The sequence below is a fragment of the Nesoenas mayeri genome (genome assembly GCF_963082525.1).
Source record: "Nesoenas mayeri genome assembly, chromosome: 2".
Classification (NCBI taxonomy): domain Eukaryota; kingdom Metazoa; phylum Chordata; class Aves; order Columbiformes; family Columbidae; genus Nesoenas; species Nesoenas mayeri.
Window position 1 is genome coordinate 122959219 of NC_137543.1, and position 18283 is coordinate 122977501.

Here is an 18283-nt window from a genome sequence, read left to right on the forward strand (position 1 = left end):
GCGTGGGCGCCCAAGGGGTCTGAGGGCACCGCGGGCCGTCTTTCGGAAAACGCGGTCCGATTGTCAGTTTAGTAATTCCTGTTTTCTGTGGCTAATAAAGCTTTAGAAGCAATTTATCGTAGCGTATTCGCAGCAGTTTATTTCCGGGCTTACAGACAGACCGGCTCAAAGATGAGCCCTGCGGTTCGATTTTGTTATGTAATGCTGAAGTTCGAAAATGTCTCGTTTCTTTTTGTCATTATTTAAAAATAAGATTGTCTCTCACGTTATGTGTGTAGTGGCTTGGATTTTTATTTATTTGTTGCTGATTGGTTTGTTTTGAAGGCTTGTTTTTTGCGTTACACATAAAAGCCTGCATTGGCCGTGATTCTGCAAGTGTTTAAACATCTGAAATCAGTAGATGCATAACAAGCAATGCTAAAATAGTGACTTGATTTTTCTGTTGCCTTTCTCATCTGACTCAGTAAGATTGGTATCAAGAGTTAATTATACTTGAATTCTCGGGAGGTGGCTCTGTAGAGTATATATACACACCAATATGTGCAGTTGACCTTAATGTCATCCAGCAGCTCAAGATGTATGAGCTGCCTCTCCCTGTCTATATCTGGTTTGTCAATCATTTGCAAAAACTGTTCTGTGTGACACAACAGTGGGCCCTGGGCTGACTCCTTTTAAAGAAAGAGATGAGAGAAGAAGGTTTAGAAGAGTTGAAAGAGGAAAGGAGAACTGAGAGATAGCCCTTCAAGAAGCAAGGAGACCATGGTGGTTTCACCTGTGTACCAGGGAGTTTAGCATAATTTCTGTAGTGGCCCTAAAACCATCTAGTGTCATGCCGAGGAGCTCAGTTAGAATGCTACCAGGTAGAGGGGGATTTGCAGTTGTCATTAAGTGTAACTGCAGACTAAGATCTGCTGGCCAGGGCTACCAAACACATATTTATGGACTTAAGTTGCAAACTAAAATTTAGAACAGGTTTTTAAGTCTCAAAGTTAAATGCAGAAATACATAGATGAAGTAAAAGTTTTAGATAGGTTTCATATTCTGTCTACATGGTGTGAATGAAACTAAACTTCTAAAAAATATCTTATGAATGACTAATACTGCTTAGTACAGTTACCCAGCTTTTAAGTGTTTACTTAATTTGCAACCATTATTAAAACTTTTAATTTCTTCAGGAATCCTTATGAAGAAAAATATAGATTAATTCGGATTGGAAATCCAGCATTTTCCACGAGGCTGTTGCCTGTCAGAGGAGCAGTTGAATGTTTATTTGAGATGGGGTTTCAAGAGGTGAGTATAATTTAGTCATTTCTGGTGCCTTCATCAGCTTACACACTAAAATTTAAAATTAGATTTATTTTTGTTTCTTCTTTCACATTTGCAAGGAATTAGATTTTAACCCAGTTGCTGTTTTCTTCATTTTCTTTCAAACCTTGTTTGCAAATATCTGTAGGTAACCAACAGAAAATGTAGATGAGGCTACTTTGGTAATCTGGTGGAGCTAGAGCTAACTTGATCTGTGATAAAATTGGTTTTCTGCTGTTCAGGCATACAACTAGTTTGCTTAATGGTCAGATATGTATCCATGCTGGCACAAAGGAAAAGGTGGGAAATGGGGTGGAAATCTCTTAGTAGCAGCCCACTATTAGGTGGATATCAGACAACAGTTTCTGTATTGTAGATCTGTGTGTTGAAACTGTAATTTGGAATGGGTGCAAAAAAAATATCCTGCTCTTCTGCTGCTTATTCTTACCAGCAGTGGGGCTTGTGTGCCCCCACGGTGAGTTAGATAAGGGAAGCTGATCTGGTTAAAAAATAATCCCCCAAAACAGAAAACCAAACCAAAACAAAAATGAAATGTTTTTCAAACAGTTCACAGTGCAGCTGCGCAAGTACTAGTGTTGTCATGACGGCAGTGGAGGGCAACAGACTGTTGAAGTAGTGGGAGGGTGGGATTTTTACCAATTTTAAATAGTTACGAAACTGTATCCTAGAATAGTTTTGGGTGAATATTGATTCTGTTGCAGTCAAAAAGATATATTGCAAAGATTGTTTTGTGTCCTCAAATGGTCCCTGTCTTACTGGAACTTATACTACCAAAGCTTGAAGCAGCCTTTGAAACTACAGAAGAGCTGTGGTTAAAAAAACAACTCTTGCTTTGCTTTAATTTGTCTATTTAATGCTGCACTTTTGTATGGGTATATACATTATGTTATTTAAGTCCAGTTGTCATGAGACCTTTGCCTTCTTTTCTGGTGAAATTTATTAGTGTAGTAGTCCTAATGTTAAAAAAAAAAAAAAAAAAAAAGTATGCTGAAAGAAATTATAACTACAGAGGGATAAATGGTCTTATTCTCATTCTGGTGCTCAGGACATGACTTTTAATGATGTGTTTTGGCCAAGAGGTAGTCAATCTAACTAGTGAAGCACTCAAGCAGTTATAACATAGGCATTTTAAACACATTATAAAGTGCTGCTCTCGCTTCTGTCAGATTTTTAAAAGCATTTTGACTCAGTCTTACGGTTATTGTGTCAACTGAGGCTGGAGCTCACAAACTTCTCTTCAACTGCGATAACTAAAATTTTTCCTTCTTTTGTCTCTGTGTGGTAAGCCAACTTTTTCAGTTAAAAATTATGACACTTCCACTGGATTTATACATTCCATTTAGTTTTGTGACAATTTCAAGTGTTAAAGTGAAGCCATGTGTTTGCAATGAGAGATGACCTAAGGTAACTGTGGATAAACAAATTTCTCAGTTTAATAAATACAAAAGTAGCAGTGGTGGAAACTGAAACTCTTGAACTGTGAAGGTTTCAGGATGTTCATGGTTTTGGTAACCTAACTCTTCATGTTAAGTGCACTGATACTTGCTTCTGTCATAATTACTGAGCTTTTGTTATGCTACCAGTAATCATTTTACAATCAAAAATAGGAGCCCAGAAACCAAGCTGGGTGCAGGTCTCAATAAGAATAATATTTCCTATCTGAAAACTTACAAAACCTAAAACGTATCATACAGAAGAGAATTTCCAGCAGATGCTGTTCTAGGGACTTGTTCCCCCAGCATTGTCTGTACTTCTGCATTGCCTACATTGCCTAATGTTTCGCTGCTATACTGCGACAACTGAGCATTTGTTGTTCATTTCTGTTGTTGCTGCTTTCTCTGCCAAATCATAATTGCATTGTCCATGTGTGGCTCTGCAGAATAAGTTGCTAACAAAAGCATGTTGTTATGAGCGCTTTTTTCTCTAGACTGACTGTAGCTTCTTGATCTAATAGTTTCTGCTGTGGGGGACCTAATCCAAAAGCTGGATCCTGCTAAGCTTTTGTGTGCTAACTTCCACTAAATGGTACAGCTGTTAGCAGTGCATACAAACTGCTGACTAGCTTAGACCTGCATTAACTGCTGAATTAATTTGTCCAAATTTCAGGGAGAAACTCACCTGGTTTTCCCTAAGGAAGCTTCGATTGAGCAGCTACGTAAAATCAGAGACTTAATTGCAGGAGAGAGGAGTAGCAGACTGAATGAGTCAAATCAAATCGTCAGATCAGGATCCTCTGAAACTATGGCCAGCACTCAGACAGTTGCACATCAGCCTTCAAGACCTGCTGACTCTCTTCTTGCCCCTGCCCGTCAACAACCAGAAACATCACTTGTGCAATCTCTTGAAACGGTAATTATAACCTCGAAACTTTGTAGGTGCACTAATCTTGGGTATAAAGATTGAAGAAGGTTAAGTGTTGGGACAGGCTTCTCAGGAGGCGGATGTTTTCAAGACCTGACTGAATAAAGCCCAGAGCAACTTGGTCTGACCTAGTAGCTAACGCTGCTTTGAGGAGGATGTTGAACTAGAGGAATTTCTAATTTTTCCGATGGTTTCTGAAGTTTTTGAGTGTTGTTTTTTGGTTTTTTTGGTTTTTGTCTCTGTTTAACTTCAACATGAAATATGCCATAAATAGAGTATTAGCAAGATATTTTGTTGAAGGTTTCTTTAAATGTTTTATTGATCAAGTTGTCATGGAAAAAAAAGCTGATTTGTATTGTAAGGGAACAACAAGGAACAAAGAGTGAGAGGGGTAAGTTGAGACTAGGGCTGTCTACTGTGTTTGGTATTTGAGCGGCAGTAAAAGAACAGGACCATAACCGTTATGTTTATAATTGTTGGCATCTCAGTTCATGCATTATGACCTGTATGTGTAGCCTGTGAGGACTTTCTTTTTTCACATGAGACTGTTGTGAGAGAGAGGAATTTAGCCAGGCCAAGGACAAATCTATAGTTGTTTGGGCTGTTTCTGTGTCTAAGAGGTTGAGATGGAGTTCCCTATCAAGACAGAATCCTTCATCTGATGTTACCAGACCTGATGGGAGGAGACTTTTAACACATCATGCAACTTTTAAAAATTATGTTATGCCTTTGATAGAAGGTTTGAAAGATGCTTTAGTTTAACTTTCTAAAAAGCTTTGCCCTGAAGGATCAGTATCACTTCAGTCTTAAAAATTGATGTAAGATGAATCCTTCCAACAACTTGCTTCTCATATGTCCTTAAACAGAGTTTGTCTCTTTTATGTGATACTATTAGTATATTGTTGAGTGCTTAACTATGACATACTGTTTCTTCCCAGTAGCTATCCAAGATCATTGGAAGAGAAATGGCAAAGCACAGATTGAAGTGATGGCTTTTTGGGAAAGAGAGCACTCTGACCCATCATCACCCATAATGTCCTTTGGGGAAAAAAAAAACCAAACTGTTATAGGCACTTGAATATTGAGCCATTTAATCTAATTATTTTAGCATGCCAGTAGTTGCCTTTGAAATATACTGTCTAGGTTTATTTAAATTTTGATCTGCTTCTTGGGTTTTACTGTTTCAGCTGCTTCTGTAATGGTGGCTAGAAGGGATTATGAAACCTCTAGAGTGACTTGCTGAAGTACTGGTTGGTACTGGAAGCTTTAAATGTTGTGTTGATCTTGGAATGAGAAAAATGCTGCAGATCTCAAGTTGGTGTTTGATGTAGTCTGAGGCTAATCCTCATTTGTATTTGTTCTGCCCTGATTTATGCTAGCCATCAGAGTTGTGGATCCATTTCTCTGCAATTATTATTTTTCCATACTTGAGATTCAACATGAGTGGTGGCACCAAACTTATTGCAATTTAGAGACATTGCTAATGCAGTGTTGGCACTCTCTTAGAATGCTGTATTTCAGCTGATCACTTCAGGGAATTATGCTGCTCACTCTCTGAGCCATTGAATTTGGTCTGTATAGTCTGGGTTGATTGGAAGGAAGTCCATAAAATTCCTCCTAGCTATGGCTTGCACAGCAGTAGGTGTTGGTTTTTCAGCGAGTATACTGCAGAGGTATAGTTGTATTGTTGTATGTGCTGCTGTCAGATGTTTGAGAGATTTAGAGTGGGTTTTGTCATGCAAGCATTTTTATTTCTTGCCTGCGTGTTACACCTGTGATTTGTGGGAGTCCTGGTAAGCACAGGGAAAAGTAGATTACATGAGGCAGCACGGGAATACTTCTAACTGGTACTGTTCTAGGGACCTAACCCATTGTTATTTTGAGTCATCTCTGGCTCTTCTGTTTCTTATCATAAGGCATTCTTGAGACTTGGAGAAAGGTTGTAAATGTCACTGTTTTGGTGGATGGATTCTGATACCTTCCTGGATGGCATAGTGATTACAGGAGGAACATAGCCAAACTTAAATTTGCAGTGAGGTTCTTGCCAAAGAATCTGAGAGACTTTCTGCTGTGCTGAGCAATATCTCTGAACAGTCTTTCAGGAAGCTAACAGAACATGAAGATTTATAAGACATTCACAGTCCTTAACTTCCCTTATTTCTGTTCTTTCAACTTGCATTAAAACAAATCTGAACACAATTGGGTTTGTGATGCTAAACCAGTTACCTACAGCTGATGAGCTCCAGGAAGAGCAAAACCAGTTCTGTTCTGTTCCAGCAGTTATGAAAAGTAGGGACCGGTCCCATAGTGCTGTCCAGCATCAAAATAATCACTCCTAATTTAAATGTTCCTTTGAAAGAAGTCTTCTGCAGTGTTCTCACGTCTGTGAATTATGTTGCATTTGCTGTTAGCACCTCGGGAATCTGTGGGATTTTTTGATGTAACAAAGGTGGTAGTTAATGAGGCTAAAGAAGCATGAGCTAGTAGTGGAGAAAACGTAATTTAGGATTGTCCCAGGCTTCCCCCCAAAATATGCCAGACTCTTAATTTTAAAATCCCATTTCAATTCATGTGTTGTCCCTCTTTAAATGGGAGTAAATTGTATGCTCAGCTGCGAATTCCACTATTATTAACTTGAACTGTTTCTCTTAGTAGATACAGGTGTACCTTATTGGGTGTAACATGTAGTTGCCACCAAGTGATACTTAGGATAACTGACTGAAGAAGCCTAGTCCTTATATTTGATTTGTAGTGAAATACACAGCTCAGTATGTGGTCACAGGGCTATATATTCAAATCTGTGTCAGAGTAGAATTAGAACTAGAAACAGACAAGCAGTGTTCATGAATAAGAAACAGACAAGCAGTGTTCATCAATAATGGAGTTCTGAGAACTGATGCAGCAATGTCAAGGAAACGGAATGAATTTCAGGTAAAAGGTGTCCAAAAGAAATATGGGGAGTGGGGGATAGAAAGTAAGTAAAAAAAATTGCCATCAGAAATGCCTTTTCTGAATCATCCTACTTTTCATTCACAACGCCATTCAGAATGCTTGAAGATGAGAAAACTGGCTTTACAGTTTGGGTGGTGCTATCTGCAATTTTTATTCATGTCTTTAGAAATAAACATTTCACCTGTAAAGAAATATATAATGTAACTATGAGTATAGAATTGTGACTGACTTAAACTGACATAGGAGAGCTTATTTCCTCTGGTTTACGGTGGAAGTTCATAAATCATCTTGTGACTGAAAATCCTTTTGCAGGCTGCAAATATCTTGAAAGGACTTCAAACAAAATTTGAGCATCTTGTATTGATGTACGAGAATCCTTCTATTCAGCAGAAAGCACTAGATTCAATTCCCCTCCAGCAATTGAAAGGGAAGGCTCAGAAAAAACTAGCACAAGCTACAAGACTGGACAAAGGTAATGCTACCAATTTATAATGTATATGAAAGTAGAAATATTCTTTCAAACATCTGGATGATGCCTGTATCTACTGTGCTTTAGGTGTGTGGATCTGGTCATGTGTCTGCAGCTTCCAAATGCAGTCTCTAAAAAAGAATTACTTTCTTCCTAATTTTCTACTCTTCTCTCTCCTCACTTCTGTTGTGTTGTTTTTTATGTTTGTTGTGGGGTTTTTGTTTGTTTGTTTTACTTCATTTTTGTCATCCATCCTTTAGTGCTTAATATGTGAATTAGTAGTAAACAATGCTGGGGAAACGAATGGGCTGAGTGTGTACTGTTGTATCCTTTGCATCTAGAGTGAAATAGCTACGATGAGAGGAGCCTCTTGGTTGAGTAGTCTTTGCTTTGAAATTTTCAGAGTGCAATTTTCCCATATGTGTTACAATTCCAAATTCAGAATAAAATTTCAGAATGCTACTTCTCTTTTTAAAGTGATACTATTGGTGAGATTTTGCATGAGACCTTTCCAAGACACAACCTGATACAAAGAATCACCTTTCTGTCTAAAGCATAAATGAATAGTGTTGTTCACATGCCATCCTTTTGGAGCTAGAAGTGAAATATAGGCATAAATATTTGTGGCATCAGTGGCTAAAATTTATGTTTGTAAATGCAAATCTGTTTTGAGTGTACAAAGTCTTTGTCAATTAAATATGACATGTTTCTATTTTCAAGTGACAATTTTAGATTTGTTACAGCTATATAGTGACTATTTTACTTGTACAAGATAAATATTAAAAAAAAAAGATGCTTCCAAGGTCATATTTAAACCAAAAAGTCCTTTTCACTGCGAATCTTTGGTAGAAGACTCTGAAGCAATTCTGCTAACTTGATAGGAGTGCTGTTGATTTGCAAACCAAAAATAAGTGCTTCTTATCATTTTTATAAATGACTTTGAGATGTCTCATGCAACCACACACTGATATGTAATTCTGCCTTTGGCATTAGGGAACTTTTAGACAATGGATTTTCTTAGTAATTTTTCTCTTTTGTAAAGCTATACTGGGAAATAAGAAACCACACAAGTACAAATCATTCTCATTTTGCAGCGTAGGACAATGCATTGGGGAAAAGACTTAGCAGTAATAAATGAAAACTGTTTAACTTCCTTTAAAACGAAAAATAAAGACATCCCTCGTTTTGCTGTGCACATTATTAAAAGGGGAAGTAAGGAGGAGGGTGGTGTTCCCAGGTGCATCTTCCCAAGCCATCAAGCTGGTCTGTTCAAAATGGCTTCTAGACCTTAATTTAGATACAAATAAAGGGGAAAGGGTAGAACTCCGCTGTTTTGGATTGTGACAGTCTGAAAGCATTTTAAAAGAGTTTTGTGGAAGCATTCATTTGAGAATGGACTGTGTATGATCTTTGGTTTATCCCTGTTGCTGTATCAAGACTGTGACCTGTGGGTGTAACTGCTTAGTGCTTGGGGACACTTGTTGTTAGGACTTCCCTCGCAATGCATAATAGGTATTTTTGGCTTAAGAAGTTCAGGAAGTTTGATCAGAAGTACAGACATTTTTTTACTGTTTCCCTTTACCACCTTCCATTAGAAAGATGGATTGTGCAATCAAAAATAGCTGCGTGTCACAGACGAGTGTTTCTGTTCAAATAAATCACATTCGTTATGCTCTCCATGCAATGTTTTTCATGAAGGATTTCATTTACAAACCAAGAGAAGAATATTCATATGATAGCAGTCATATTTTCATAGGTGGGTTCTGATTAGTATGTTGTTATCCAGGAAATGACAATATGCTCAAAATCTTCTCGGTCAGTTTTTTAGCAGAAAACTTGATTATATGAGGATCTCCATTTTGTAAGCAAGAACACCTTGTCTGAGTGTTTCAGCACAAATATTTCTCATATCTAATAAGTAAAAACGGAAATTTTACTACAACTAAAAGTTAGGTTTTCTTGCTTTGATTAACAGATGATCTTTTCTCATGAGCTTCATGGTCTTGGTAATGTGTGTTTAATAGAGTTAAGGTCCCCACAGAGTCTTTTGTACCAAAGATTGTTTCAGCTTCACAGGAAGATGTGAATTGAGCTTAAATAAGCAAAACACACGTCTTACCTAGTCTTTCTTTGCCATTCTGAAGGATGTACTAATGGACAAATTTGGCATGGCTTCCTTTAAATGGCATCTTTATAAATTATTGTTCTGTCTTCATATTCATTAGTCAGATCTGTCTGTGCTATATTACAAGCAAGCTGTAGTACATAAAATAACCACGTATTAATATATGTGATTGCAGTGTGGCCTAGATGATGGAGTTAATAGGAGGACCTATTTGAAGGATTATGAATCTGAAAAGGAAGAGTACCTCTCTGGGCATGGGAGCAGAATACAGATTTAAAGACTCTAAGGAGTTTGAAGGGATGTATCCCTTTTGAAAGAATGCGTTTTTTAATTTGTTAATTAGGTAAAGTGGCGTTATTTCCAGGTGGCAGAAGAACAACAGTGTGTGTGAGTAGATTCTAACACCTGTTGTGAACACAGGAAAGTGGGCCAGAAGAGTCTGGTGGTCTGGTGTGGTGGAATTGGCTAGAGTAGAAAAGTAAAGACATTCTATGTCTAGCTTTCATAAGCTGACAAAGGTGTTTATTTGCTGAATTTATAAACAAACTCAACTTTGTTGACATGATATATGTAAATGTTCTACAATAATTAAGCTGTGTTTGTAGAAAGCCTGTTCATATTACACCTGGTTGTCTAGACTGCTGCTGGTGTCTGGTTCTTTGGGATTATGAAATCAAAGCAATTGTTCTTCCTAGTTAATTAGCTAAGAATAGGAAGTAATACTTAGGAGCAGATAAAGAATTAACACTCTCTCTCAAAGCCCTGGAATAATATGAGGAGCATGAGGAACTTCACCAGGCTTCACTGTCTATTTAACTTGTTTTTCTGAGCAATTCCTTATTCTCACTGTGGTGTTTAGGAGTGCAGTTTTTTGTTCTTTAGAGATACAGTTTGACATTATTCAATCTTGAGAATTTAGATTTTTCTTTTTTGTGTGTGCTTAAGTAACATATGAAGCTTTTTTTATAATTAAACTTCTAAAATGTAATGAAGGCCCAGAGATGGTGATCTGTGTAGATACTGGGAAGTTCAATTAAATTATATTTCCATTTGACCTGTGTGTTGTGTAAATTTTACAGGTGCACATGTGAATGAAGAGGACTTCTTGTTGTTGGAGCTCTTGGACTGGTTTAAGAATGACTTTTTTCATTGGGTAAATAATCTTCCTTGCAGCAGGTGTGGTGGGCAGACACAGCCCAAAAGTGACTACCTGTTGCCTACTGCTGATGATCTAAGGTGGGATGCCAGCCGAGTGGAAAACCATTACTGTAACCAGTGTCAGTTGTGTAACAGATTCCCAAGGTGAGCATACAAAGATTTGCTTTGGCTTTTTTTCTTGTCTTTCCAGAGACAGGTTTGTATTTGTACATTTTCTGAACAAGTGATAAGTTGTTGATCAAAAGGATTAGAAGAGCGGTTTTAAGCAACATGATGGTTGATGAATCTGCAATAGCTCTATAAAATAAAGCAATATTTTTCTTTTTAAAAATTGCTAATCTTATGTGGCCTTGTTCTGAATACTTGACTGATTTTCTCTCTCTCTTTTTTTTTTTTTTTTTTTTTTACTGTTGATACAGTGAAATTTCTAAATAAAGTATGTTAATATTGGCAAAGTATGTGGATAGGTTTTTCTTATTTCAAGAAAAACTTTCACTTCTGTGGTAGATCACAAAGGATAATGCACATCTTTTGCCAAGTCTATAGCAAAAAAGCAAATATCAGATTTGTTGATATTTTTGCTAACTATTAAAAGGACCAGCATAAACCCCTGTATTTTAAGATAAAGTTTAAGTCACTTTAGAAAACTGAAAAAAAAAAACCAAAACAGATTCATTTCAGTGCTGTGATAAACATAAGATGGAGTTATGTGAGTCAAAGTATTATAAAAACATTCTTCTCTCACTTGTGTTGTGCAGTAGAGCAATCATTTCTATTGTCTTCCATGGACTGAATTACACTGAAAAGATTTTAAAAGGTGAAATGTATTTTCAATTATTCTGGCTTCATTTTGTTTTTATTCTGTAGGTATAATAACCCTGAAAAACTTCTGGAAACCAGATGTGGACGCTGTGGCGAGTGGGCCAACTGTTTTACACTGTGTTGCAGAGCTGCAGGCTTTGAAGCTAGATATGTCTGGGACTGTACAGGTATCAGTATTCTAGAGTATTGTAATTTTAATGAAAACATACGCATAATGAGGTTATATATTTTATGGTTCTCAGATTATATTAGCTATCAGACCACATATAAAGTTACAGATTTCAGCAAAGACAGACAGTATAAGTTTGATTTCCTGTATTGCCTGATGAGAAGAAATATAATTCTGCAAGTAAGGGTAGATGATTGACTTCAGAATGATACAATCTTAATGATCCTAATATAGAAAGAGAAAGCTCTGGTAAATTTTTTGAATGTAGGTGAACCTAAAACATGTTATTTCACCTGTTCCTTCATTCAATAAGTCAGGAAAAATTACAATATTCTGCAATATTAGAAGAGGGAATTTATCCCTATAATTCATTGTTTATTCTTGGCCTTTGTTTTATAGATCATGTATGGACTGAAGTATATTCTTCATCTCAGAAAAGATGGCTTCACTGTGATCCCTGTGAAAATGTCTGTGATAAACCTCTTCTCTATGAAACTGGATGGGGAAAGAAGCTCTCCTACATATTTGCATTCTCCAAAGATGAGGTAGGATTAATGATGTTAATAAAAACCAAAATTACCCTGAGGCAAGTGTGTGGTGTATTCCATCTTAGCATGTTTTCCAGAATTATTATAGAAGAGCATACTTTGATGAGCTAGCCTCTTTAAATGAAGCAAGATACATGGGAATTTTTGGTTGCTTTATTTTCTTCTTCAATTTGTGCTTGAGGTTGTTGATGTCACCTGGAGATACAGCTGTAAGCATAAAGAAGTACTCACTAGAAGGACGGCACTCAGTGAAGCTACACTGCGTGAAACAATTAATGCACTAAATAAAACGGTACGTAGCTTTTCTTAAATGGATTTCTTAAGTGAAACATAAGTGTTTTTCCAGAATGTGAAGTCCTTGAGAAGAGGATTGCATTTCGTAACACGATAGGAACGTGCATGTGCTATGGAATGTAAAATGCTGCTAAACTTATACAGACCTTGTTTTACACTGAATACATAAGAATCAGTGCTGAACTTAGGTAAAATAAGATAAAGAATGGTAAATAGAAGGATTATCATATAATCTCTTACATAGTCAAATGTATGTGTATTTACAATGTGTATATATAGATATAATACATACTGTATATATATGTTTTCTTGATGGCTTTGCAGCAGACTTGTGCATCTACAGATGTCAGGGGTAAACCACAACTACTATGCAGCTATGCAGATGCCTTGAGGGTGGCTGAATATTTTCCGCATCAATAATGCTATACTTTAAAAACAACAGTATTTATAGTTATAGGAAATGTAGGCCTTATTTGATTCCCCTGACTTTTTATAAGCTCTAAGAAGGAGGAGGAATAATTGACAGGCTGTTTCTAAGACCTTCAAGAGTGTTGGTAGCATGAGTAGAGCTTTGACTCAGAGCCACATATACTGTTCCTGCCTAGCATGCCCAAAACACAGGAAGCCATTGCAGCTGTGTGTTGTAGTCACAGAACCCAAGTCCACTTGGCACCTCTCTGCTGAGCTTTTTCTGCTCCCTGCTTGGGACAGGATGAACTTTTCTTGACTCAATATACTAGAATACTAGAAACCTTGAACCATCTATAAGGTTCCATTTTTGTTCCCCCTTTCCTTCTAGGGCTAATTCCTGTGCATAGAAATTTTAGTTCTCATGATGGCTTCATAAACAGATCATGCCCTTTTAGAGGTCTCCTGGCCTGCTCTGGTTATATCCACACAGTGAGAGTGTGCAGAATTGAGCTGGATGTATTATTTCAAGCCCTGGCCTCAAATGTTTTATCAGTAATGAAAAATTAGTGTCACATAGCAGAGTGGAGCACTGAGACAGCTGACCACAGAGTAGCAACATATAAGGAGGCAAAGGATTAGAAATCCAAGTTGAGGAATGCCTGTGCTTTGTGCAGGGTTGCAGGAATTTGATGGTGTCCTTTCTGAGCACTGAAGCCTTGCTGGCTACAAAACTGATCCAAGGGGCCTTTTTTCTGATCTACTGGCAATAGAAACCAGCCACCAGACTCTTCTCCACCAGTTGTCCATAGGGAGAGATTAGATTGGAAATGGGGCACTAGCAAGTTGAAAAATTACTCTGACAAGATTGATAGAATCAGGAAAGTACAAGCAACTTACTCATGGGCTGGCTTGCCTGACCTTGTTCTCACCTCAGCGATGTTACCGTAGGATCATGCTCTGTTTCACTTACAGAAGTCTGGAGCACTCCAGTAAAAAAGCACATTTCCGTCTCCAAGAGATGGTGCTGCATGCTAGTCTGTTGGCTTGTTTCTTATTTTTTTCTACCCACTTTATAGGACTGTGCAGCTTGTAAGCTGGCATGAGCACTTTTCAAACAGAAAGAACAGGCATTTTGGTCATGTTTTAAATGAAAATGTAATTAAAAATTGAGTACACGAAAGAAGGCTATCCATGCACTTTCAAGACACTCTTGTATTTCTTCTTTCTTTCTCTTCACATGGAAAATCCTAGCCCTCCTGTACGCTGCACGCTTTGCCTAGTGCTTTCACACATTATTAGAGCTATCTTATGATTCTGTTAGAACACCTTTGTCAGTCTTTTTGATGATGTTTTATTCTCTCCTCCCACTCACACTTCCTTTTGTCCAGTAGATGTTCAGAATATTTTCAATTAATTTATTAAATTGATAGTAGATTTAATCCCTGTAAATAACTGCTGTTATTCATTTTTTTCTTTTGTCTATTGTAATTGGAATGGGATTTCGGGAACTTAGGGTCAGTTTGCCCTCAGGTTGCTAAAAGAACAGTTTTTCTTTCTTACATTTGGCCTAGTCAGGGGGCCTTTCCTTAAGTTCATTCTGAGGTGACAATGCAGTGGGAATCAAGGGACCATTAAAAACTTCCTGTGAGGATCATATTTGGAAGCTTCTGCAGTCAGTAGAGGGGTAAGGCAGCTCACTCCTAGAACTATTGAGGCATTTTATAGCAGGTTTCCATTACACTGCTCAGTCACAAGTCTCCATTTCAGCTAGTGTGCCATTTTTTTCACTGCAGCCCATTCAGCAGGTGACCAATGTAGGCAGAGGCCTCCACTAACTTTTCCCGTCATCTCCTTGAGACTGGTTACCCACTAGGAGAGATCGTAGCCTTGATATCTTTTGATGCAGAGCTCTGCATCTTTCAAACTCAGTTCCTTTAAGTTACAACTGAAGAGAAGCACAGTGTGCAGTATACATTGTCACCTAGACTCCAGTATTAGTAAAAATTGAATCGAAGAGATAATTATTGTCCTTTTCCTGCATTAAGAGTAATGGGTCTGGTCTTTATTTCTCTGCATTTCTGTCAGCCAAGCAGAGACAACACAACAGTTCAAAGGATGTTGAGTGACCGTCACTGTTAAATGGAAAAGAAGCAAGGATAGTTTAGTCTATCCAGTATGCTATTTTACTTTTCAGAAATATTGTATATTTTATTTAGGTTAGACATTCATAAATGGGTATGTAGCCTGTGGATTAGCAACCATGTAATGTTATTCTATAGTACCATATCACACCCGATTACAAAGTTTTTCTTCACCTGCTTTGTATGGGCACTGCCCTATTCCCGTCCATTGTATGTTACACCTATAGAAAGTGGGAAGAGAATCCTGAACTTTTACTGCCTGTGTTGGAGACTGGATGCTAGGGCAGGGAAACAAATTATTTTTTGTTTGCTCCAGGCTTCACTTCTTGGTGGTGATTGTGAATTATTATAAATACAACCAGGTCAGCTCTTAAAAGGAAAGCTAGTAATTTAGGATAAGTTGTAACCACCTCATGGTGATTGGTGTGAGATGAACCCATATTCCTTGTTTAAAGGTTTGAAATTCAATTTCTACCATCGAATTATCTGTTGCTTACCTAACAGTGGGTCCACTTCAATCACAGGTTATTCGTCTCCTAAAACACAGTCCTTCAGGAAGCATCAACAGCATAACTTGCACATGATGCAGTACTGATCTTAAAGCTGCAGTTCACAACCCCGCTTCCTTCCTATTCCCTTTGTCTGCCAAAGAAAGGTGGGGCTTGAGCATATATGGAGAGTGTAAAGCCCTAAGGAAAAACAAAAGCAGGAAGTTTGAGCCCATGACAGTTGATAATGGAGTTCTTGGAATCCATTTTGGTACGTCAATGCTATTGATGACGATCTCATTTGTAGGAAACGTAGTTGCAAGTTTTCCCAGCACAGGCAATGTTGATCTCTGCAAAGTCTGGGTGTTAGGTGTGTCTTACAGGCTGTTAGCATTTATATGCAAGAGTCTACTGGGTGGGGGGACATGACAAGAATTAGCATACTTGTTCTCTTTACAGTTGAGGAGCTTACCAATTTCTTGTATCACACATAGTAAGAGGCCTGTCTTCTGAAACACCCCACTTGTGCTGAAGCACTGTTCTTTAACATAGATACTGTTACAACAACTGCAGAGTAAAGGCAACAAATGTGGCACCACTAATTTCAGTGGTGGTGACCCTTGACGCTGGGCTTTCCCTGTGTCAAAGTAGCTCAAAGAAAATTACAGATCAGTTTTGCTAACTTAGGGTAAGCCATATCAAAGTTCCTCTGAGCTGGAGTGAGATCCGTAATATTGCATATGGATACCCAAAGTGCTTGGGGAAGTGTTAGATTCAGGAAGGCCTGGTGTTTCGTGAGGGACTGTGGAATCACTGCTCGTCATCCATCAACACAAGCAGAGGTGTATTTCCCCTTTGCTGTGGTAGGGCTAGTATTTGGCAGCTGGAATTTGTTCAGCTGGAGCTGTTTCTCATCATTTCTCTGTGTCTACTTTCCCTTATCCAGTTCCACATTGCTGTCTGGAGCAAAAACCCTTCAAATGCATCTTTTCTCATCCTTAATAGCAAAACTTTCAGAGTTCAGGACTATTTTTGAGATAACTGGAATATTTACTGGCCTGAAGTTTTAGTTCCTAGTGGGCTGAGTGTGCATGCCTTGGGCAATCAACATAGTAGAAAACAAAGATGGTGTATAATGATTTGCATACTCAGTGTTGAACTTCATTTTCCAAGCCTGTGTAGCTGTATGCACAGTTATGGGAAAAGGCTCCATGTATCGGTTCTCTCTGACATGAAAATCATGGAGACAAAGCCCCAGCCTCTCAGTGATTTTTTTTTTAAGTTGTCTACAAAAAAATACCATTTTTTTTGTGTGGGTAAAGAAAGCGTGCTATATATTTCTTTCTCTTTTCCACTAGTATACCTGGAAGTGTAGGTGATAAGTTTTTTTTCTCAGTTTTTTTGATATCTGCAAAAATATAAATGTCATAGTTTGTTCTTGATAGAGTCAGTCAGTGTGAAATAATTCTTTCAGAGACCAACTGTATCTTTTGTTTGGTCTTAATCACAAAAGCAAGACAGTTGTCAGCCAAATCACTTCACCTTAGAGAAGAATTAGACCAAGTAACTATACTTGCTTTCTTCCCCCAAATAATATCAAGAACAGCTATGGTACAGAATCCATATGAATAGCTTTAAAATATGCTACGGAAGTGTTATATCATCTAAGAAATTGTATTATAAACATAGCACAAACCTCATTTTAAAATAAATCCACATAGTTGGTGTATGCCCATTCACAGAAAAAGTACTGCTCTCAACTATGCTGTTAGACAGATTTTTCTTTGCACGTGTGGTACAAGATCAATGTTTCTACCAGTGAGTCTAGACTTTAAATGTTAGTCTGTTTTTTTTCAGTTCTTTTTTCCCCCACTGGTGTCACTCTAGAGCAGAACTACAAATACAGTCTTTTCTGAATTTTTTACTTTGTTTCTTAAATGTATTTTCAGAGACAACAATCTTTGTCAGAAAATAGAAGAAGAGAGCTCTTGGAAAGAACAATTGTGGAGCTTGTTGAGTTTATTTCTCCTAAAACACCTAAACCTGGAGAATATGGTGGAAGGACATCAGGTTCAATGGCTTGGCGAACAGCCAGAGGTGAAATTGGTCCAGAGGTATTTAACTTTTGCACTGGTGGCCATCTTAGAAGTAGCTAACTAGAGGTTCTATGATTATGGTCTGCAGAGGAATAGTACTTATGGTAGGTGGCCTACAGATGTAGTTCAAATACTGAAATGCAAAAAAAAATTAGGTGCAAGTTTGTGAATTTAGTAGAGGTCCATAAGAAATATTTGAGGATTGGTGGTGGTCCATTGATTCTAGAACTGTTTGGGAATCCTTGATCTAAAGTGTGTTTTGCTCCTAGAAGTTAGTAAAGACTTTTCCTTTTGAGTAGTTACAGTGTGACAGGACTAGAAAGTTTAAGGCAGTTGAAAGCAGTCAAGAAAACTTAAATTTATATATATTATTAGTTACTATTGATTAAAGCCTAGAATCAGGTTTTCACCAGCAATTTTTGTTAATAAAACAATGTGGGGGCAATGTGGGGGATTGTGTAAATGGAACAATCTCTTAAATAATAAGCTCAGTTAATTTTCATATCAATGTTTTTTTACTATTTTGAAAATAATATTTTTCTTTTTAATGACTTTATGCTAAGATACAGCTTCCCAGAACCATAACCATACTTAGCTTGAGCCAGCATGCAAATATGTGACTTAACCTATCACTTATTATGTCAGTTTTGTAGAGATCCTGTCATATGGAATGACTGACAATCCTAAATAAACAATATGAGGTGACACTAAGGAGTTTAGTAAGATTTTTTTAAGTTTGAGACACTAAGAGTTTATTTCAGTTTTCCACAGTTTAAAAGTTTTGCTTTCTGTTCATCAGGACAATAACGATTTTTTTTTTAAAAAAGATAATAATATGAAGTTATGAAGTTTGTACCTTATGTTTTTTTTGAAGTTGATTTGGAAACTGTCATATACAGATACCTGAATATAATAATCATAGA

The 18283-nt window shown here is 37.4% G+C and overlaps 1 protein-coding gene across 5 annotated transcripts in view; it reads left to right on the forward strand.

Annotated features, from left to right (window-relative positions):
- The window catches only part of NGLY1 (N-glycanase 1), a 29710-nt gene that overhangs the window by 374 nt on the left and 11053 nt on the right, over positions 1–18283 (forward strand). For 4 of the 5 annotated variants that reach the window (XR_013921730.1, XM_080338669.1, XM_080338670.1 and 1 more), the window contains exons 2-9: positions 1176–1290; positions 3433–3675; positions 6952–7111; positions 10313–10535; positions 11259–11380; positions 11782–11927; positions 12112–12222; positions 17214–17378. Coding sequence is in view for 4 of the 5 variants with exons in the window: in XM_080338669.1 (XP_080194795.1) it covers positions 1176–1290; positions 3433–3675; positions 6952–7111; positions 10313–10535; positions 11259–11380; positions 11782–11927; positions 12112–12222; positions 17214–17378 (1285 nt within the window). In the remaining variant the exon portion in view is untranslated. The remainder of the gene's footprint in view (positions 1–1175; positions 1291–3432; positions 3676–6951; positions 7112–10312; positions 10536–11258; positions 11381–11781; positions 11928–12111; positions 12223–17213; positions 17379–18283) is intronic. The other variant, XM_080338671.1, reaches the window with a different exon arrangement.